We start from the raw sequence: 5,917 nt of genomic DNA on the forward strand, positions 1-5,917 counted from the left end.
CATCAACAGTACTTTCTTCATTGAATTGTCCTAGTTCATATCAAAACTTCCTGACATATTCTACATTTTTAGGACTAAATGGTATTCCTCTTGATCAAAATGTACAAAAACTGGAATATTATGGTTGGTATTATTAAACTACAGACACTTTGTAAAGTGCTTAATAATTTGTTATAGAAACTTCATATTTCAACTTCAGTTCTAATTCTACCAGCTTTATAAGAGATTACAATGCTCAGCTGTCATGCTCTGTCAGTGGTGGGTATCCTCTCTATCGTAATATTACTTTGATTAAGAATGGAGTGGCTATTGCTAATAGTACAGAATCAGAATTAGTTTACATTACTTCTGGTAGCTCTAAGTATGGTCTTTATCAGTGTGCAGTTGATACTACAGCTCAGTATATTAAGAAAGAAATACTATTGGAAGAGGAAGGTAAGTAAAAGTCATTGTAAAATTTTACATTTCAATTTAACAGTTCAATTTACTGTTCAATTGAATGTCAACAATTGCCATGAATGGAATGTAAGTTATGGTCAATGTATGCTTGTTGTGTTCAGTAATTGGTTCATAGGATGCTGAGCTTATGAATGCTTTGAGAAATCAAACTAGACATTCTTGCAGATGTTCAGTCTATGATGTCAAGTTTCGTGATTCTGACATTTCTTGCTCTAATAATGCACTGTCCTTTTCTTCAACCATGATATATGCAGCAATGGATGGGTCTCGAACTGCTTCAGATTTGATGTCAATATTACTTTACAGCTTTGAGAACAATAAGTTGCTATGGATAAATAATATGACTGCACTCTCTGTTGCCTCACCTTCAGATGATGATGATGAGAGCAGTACAACAAATGAAGGTTTATTGATTGGGCTCTTTGTAGCAGGTTTTATTGCTTCTTTTGTTATTGTTCTCCCAATTAATGCAGTGTAAGTTTATTATTTCTACATGCAAGCATAGAATAGTTCCTTTTTAATAGAGTGTATTTTTGGGCCAAAAAACACTACAAAAATCCTGCTCATAATGATAGTAATATTGAAGGAGATACAGTTCGATATGATAATAATAAAGAAGTCCCACAAGTTATTCTGAAATCCAAGCCTCAGCCAAAGCTGCCTACTGTGGCAATGTCTAGGCCACAATCTCAAGCACCTTCTGTGCCAATTAAGCAAAGGCAGCAAAAAAGTTATGAAGAAGAAAATCAAGACTATGTGAGAGGGCAGCTAGACTATGAGGAGTTTGATGTACAGCAGCAAGAAATATATGAAAAAGTCCATTAAAATTTTTGCTATTTAGATAGTTTAGGACATTTTTATGTATGTGTGACATTGTTATTGTACATGTGTGCGTATGCTATATATAAAAATTACTCTTTGCTTATTTGAAAGGAATTAGCAAGAAATCACGTGCACTCACATGTTTGGCATATACAAAAGTTGGAGCGGGAATATACGGAAAACTTGGTGTGGGGCGGGGCTATTTGTTATTAATGTTTATATTTGATGGGAACCAAACATCCTCCACTGTATTTCAGAGCCTATTTGATTCACTTAACACTGGGAATAGTATATCGGTGAGTGTTTCCAATCAGTCCCTTTGGATAATATGGCCACTCAATACTTCTGATGAGCCCTTTACACTTCCTGATGAAGCTCTCTTAACTGTCCTCTTTATCTCTGGATTCATTGCTGCTGCATTAATATTCACAATAGTAATTGTCATGTAAGCAAGCCATAGCATCATTTAGGAATGTAGATCTATGCATAGGCGGCGGCAGGATTTGAGGAGCAGTCGGGCAAAGAATGGCGCGCGAAGCGCGCCGCGATTTTGGCCACACCCACTTCTTCCCACGTATTTTGGGCGTATACTCAACGCACTCATACAATATGATATAGCATAAAAATGAGCCTAAAAGGCCCCCTATCTTATCTGTAAAGCTCTATCCAACCTGTAAAATGCTAGTCCTGGTTCTCCTGGAAGGCTTGTTGACAAAGGAAAGCAGAAAAGACTGTCTCTTGCTAGCCATGGTAATTATTTATGACTAAAATGATGTCATTAATTAAATTTTTGTTTCCGGCCAAAATTTTTGGTCGGGCATTGCCCGTCCATGCCCGACCCTGCCGCCGCCTATGGATCTATGCATTAATGTTTTTGTTTCTTTAGAGTGTGTTTTGTGCAGAGGAAAAGAAGAAAACTAGCAGCTCAGAGATCTGCTCCTCCTGTTGCCTTCCATACTCGTCAGAATCAAGCAAGGATTGAAGATTCACCAGAAGAAGAAAGGCCTTTACCTGCCGCTGACAGCTCAGCTAATCGTGATACTGATGATGATGATGAGGAGGATTGGGAACTTCCGAATGAAAAGAATCTATAACAATTATATTTATGACTGATTGATCTAACTAGATCTACATGTAGTGTAGGTTCATTCACTTCATTGATATAATGTGTATGTAGTTAAATTTTACTCCATTTTATTACAATGTTACTTCTAATAATTAGTTGATTGATATTAATTACAAAAAAGTCACACCCGTACAGGCAAGAGTAGATAATAATTAGAGGATAATAATTCTCTAATTATTATCTACTCTTGGATACGGCCGGGTCATCATTCATCATAGCTAATAATAGCTATAAATAGTCAAGTCACATGATTCATTATTATTGATCATTATTAATATTAGGTCCAGATATAATTAATGTATAGCACCAAATAAATATGGCTGAAAGAAAAAGAGACAAACAAGCTTGCTGTAACTAAAAGTCTAAGAGACAGACGGTAAGTTGCATGTGTCATGTCATGTGTGGTGCATTGTTTAATTATGAAAATGCTCCAGAGGTGCTTGTCTAGAGAGGTGAAGTGAATAGCAGTGTCAGCATTGAACAATGGGACTTTTTAATTACAATGCCCAAAAATAATTATCTTAATTTGACCAAGAGGTGCACTTAATCAGGAATAGAAAGTTTTTATTGTGGAAGCCATTAGAGGAATAATTATGAGGGTGCGTTAACAGTAAATTGAAGCGACGCGGCACTGACTATTGATGTCAAGTTTAATGGTACATGGTTTATATTTTAAATGTAATATTGATATTTTTTCTTAATGTAGTTCCAGTTACGGAATACATCACTGTTACTTAATCGGCTTTATCATTTGTGAACTTCATTTACTAAAAGAGCATGCATTTACTTGAAGTGATCTTGTGGATTCTAAATGTTTCTGGTATATTATAGCAAATCTTAGTCTATAAAAATTGTCATTTTATTTTACAGTTGCATTAGGTCAACTTAATGACAACTGCCAGCATGGAACACTGAGGTTAGTGAATGGAAGCGCTACCAACAATGGAAGACTAGAGATTTGTATCAACTTTGTATGGGGAAGTGTATGTGGCGATTATTACTTTCGATACTATGGTAATGCAAGAGTAGCTTGTAGGCAGCTTGGATATGAAGTAGATGGAGGACAATGTAATAATAAAAATTTGTAGTGTTTTACATTTCTATTTGTTTTTCCAGCTGTAAGTTACTATGGTAGTGCTTATTATGGTCAAAGTACCGGTCCAATATGGCTCAACCGCCTGTACTGTACTGGATCTGAGAATAACTTGCTGGATTGTAATAGAGGTGTAGATATTGGTAATGCTTATGGTTGCTCACATTCACGAGATGTTGGTATAGTTTGTCCAGGTATATTTACATGTATGATGTAAATCTACTATGTTTTGTAGCTAATTCATGTAGTACTGGATCAGTGAGACTCACTGATGGACTAATATTAACAGAAGGAACTGTTGAAGTGTGTAATGATGGAGCATGGACTAGTGTCTGTGATTATCGCTGGGGATATCAAGAATCATTTGTAGTGTGTAGACAATTAGGTCTACCAGCAACAGGTACAATGAATTATAATGATCTCATGAGGTTTACACACTACCCACATATTTATAGATGCACAACCTGTTTATTATTCTAATTCTTTTGGATATGGACATGGAATACCAACATTGTACAACTGGAGATGTTTTGGGAATGAGTCAAGTTTGAATGATTGCTTAAAGTCTACATCAAGTTGTTACTATAGTTATCGTAGTGTGTACAGAATATCTGGAGTTAGATGTAAAGGAAGCATTGTACCAGGTATGTGGCTTATTTAGATCTTGTTTGATTTCAATATTAATACACAGGAAATTGTTCTACTGGTAGTATGCGTCTTGTTGGTCCTAATGGTCCTAATAAAGTGGAAGGGAGAGTAGAGTATTGCAGTAATGGAGTGTGGGGTACTGTTAGTAGCTATGGATTTGATGTTAGAGATGCTCATGTAGTATGCAGAAGACTTGGTCATCAGACACCACGTATGATAGACTATTATTATCTAATTCTTTATTACATTGTCTTAATGATTGCAGGAGCTTTGATATTTTGGAATGCTTACTTTGGTCAAGGATCTGGTCCAGTTCTGTTTCATTATTTAGGATGCAATGGGAATGAAGATAGATTAGAACATTGTACTTACTCTACAAGTTTTTCAGTTAGTCACACAACTGATGTTAGTGTGAAATGTTCAGAGAGAGGTTAATATAATTATACTGCATATTATGCATTGCTTCCATCACAGTATTAACTGACTGCATTAATGGTAGTGTTAGATTGGTTAATGGTACTACACCAGATGAAGGAAGAGTGGAAGTTTGCATCAATGGAGAATGGGGAACTGCTTGTGATCAGTACTGGGATAGAAGAGAAACTAAAGTTGTTTGTAGACAATTACAATACAGCCAAAATACAGGTATGTTTTACTGTTACAAATAACAATTTATTGCAATGATAAACTTTACTTTTAGAGGGATCAATATTTAGAAATTCTGAATTTGGTGATGGAGACTATCAACAAATTTTATGGAAAATTCAGTGTACTGGATCAGAAACTAACTTGACATCTTGTAATAATTACCATTATCGTTATTGCTACTATGGACGCACTGTTGGCATCAAATGTTACAGTAAAGAATCCACTTTATTTAATTATAAAATCTATATTATTTTGCAGATACAAGTAATTGTACTCATGGTGAAATCAAGTTGTATGGGAGACAGTCTAACGCTGAAGGAGATTTACAAATTTGTTTTAATGGAGTGTGGGTTTTTGTGTGTGATTCGTGGTGGATTTCACCAAATATTGTGTGTAGACAGCTGGGTTATCAAGATACTAACTGTAAATCTATTTTATTAAAATTATGTAACATCTTTTATCATTAAAGGGGCTTTATATTCATATAATTCATTGTTTGGTGGAAATAAGAATGTTGCTCCAATCATGTATATTCGATTCTCATGCAGTGGGAATGAGAATTCACTGAAGAATTGCTATGATCGTCCTTACAATTATTACTGTAATACAGCAAGAGGATTCACATGTTCAAGTAAAGTTAATACAATACTCAATGAATGAATTTACATTGTTGCAGGTGTAGTAAATTGTAGCAATGGAACAGTTCACTTAACTGATGGAGGAGGAGATAATGAAGGAAGAGTAGAGATATGTACTGATGGCATATGGATGACAATTGATCCAGGATACTGGAATTATAATAATGCTAAAGTTGTTTGCAGACAATTAGGATATTATGATACTTGTAAGTATAACATAATATCATCTATTGTATGTGATCTATTGTAGGGTCTGTTGCAATTACTGATACTAACTGGAGTGGTAAGAATGAAAGAGTTGGTTATAGATATGTGTGTACTGGAACTGAGAATGAATTGAGTAACTGTTCAAAATATTCACCTTCATCATATGCAAATGATTGGTTTAATCAGAAACGAGGTGGAGTAGATTGTCAATACAATGACACTAAAAGTACAAACATTTATTGTTAGTATTTGAAATTTTATCTAATGAAATAGATA

The 5,917-nt window shown here is 34.9% G+C and overlaps 2 protein-coding genes across 2 annotated transcripts in view; both read left to right on the top strand.

Annotated features, from left to right (window-relative positions):
- Positions 1 to 2,511, top strand: part of LOC109580996 (uncharacterized) — a 3,884-nt gene extending 1,373 nt beyond the window's left edge. Inside the window, exons 2-6 of the mRNA XM_019994678.1 lie at positions 178 to 435; positions 479 to 525; positions 575 to 933; positions 984 to 1,726; positions 2,168 to 2,511. Of these exons, the coding sequence (XP_019850237.1) occupies positions 178 to 435; positions 479 to 525; positions 575 to 933; positions 984 to 1,284 (965 nt within the window). The 3' untranslated portion in view covers positions 1,285 to 1,726; positions 2,168 to 2,511. The remainder of the gene's footprint in view (positions 1 to 177; positions 436 to 478; positions 526 to 574; positions 934 to 983; positions 1,727 to 2,167) is intronic.
- A 187-nt stretch (positions 2,512 to 2,698) lies between these two features.
- LOC100640439 (deleted in malignant brain tumors 1 protein-like) overlaps positions 2,699 to 5,917 on the top strand; it is a 4,213-nt gene continuing 994 nt past the window's right edge. The window contains exons 1-14 of the mRNA XM_019994683.1: positions 2,699 to 2,783; positions 3,114 to 3,227; positions 3,278 to 3,475; positions 3,524 to 3,694; positions 3,736 to 3,900; positions 3,956 to 4,144; positions 4,192 to 4,359; positions 4,414 to 4,578; positions 4,623 to 4,793; positions 4,849 to 5,007; positions 5,055 to 5,219; positions 5,266 to 5,427; positions 5,473 to 5,640; positions 5,685 to 5,867. Coding sequence (XP_019850242.1) covers positions 3,185 to 3,227; positions 3,278 to 3,475; positions 3,524 to 3,694; positions 3,736 to 3,900; positions 3,956 to 4,144; positions 4,192 to 4,359; positions 4,414 to 4,578; positions 4,623 to 4,793; positions 4,849 to 5,007; positions 5,055 to 5,219; positions 5,266 to 5,427; positions 5,473 to 5,640; positions 5,685 to 5,867 — 2,107 coding nt within the window. The 5' untranslated portion in view covers positions 2,699 to 2,783; positions 3,114 to 3,184. The remainder of the gene's footprint in view (positions 2,784 to 3,113; positions 3,228 to 3,277; positions 3,476 to 3,523; positions 3,695 to 3,735; positions 3,901 to 3,955; positions 4,145 to 4,191; positions 4,360 to 4,413; positions 4,579 to 4,622; positions 4,794 to 4,848; positions 5,008 to 5,054; positions 5,220 to 5,265; positions 5,428 to 5,472; positions 5,641 to 5,684; positions 5,868 to 5,917) is intronic.

This window comes from Amphimedon queenslandica, unplaced genomic scaffold, assembly GCF_000090795.2.
Source record: "Amphimedon queenslandica unplaced genomic scaffold, v1.1 AMPQUscaffold_13520, whole genome shotgun sequence".
Lineage (NCBI taxonomy): Eukaryota > Metazoa > Porifera > Demospongiae > Haplosclerida > Niphatidae > Amphimedon > Amphimedon queenslandica.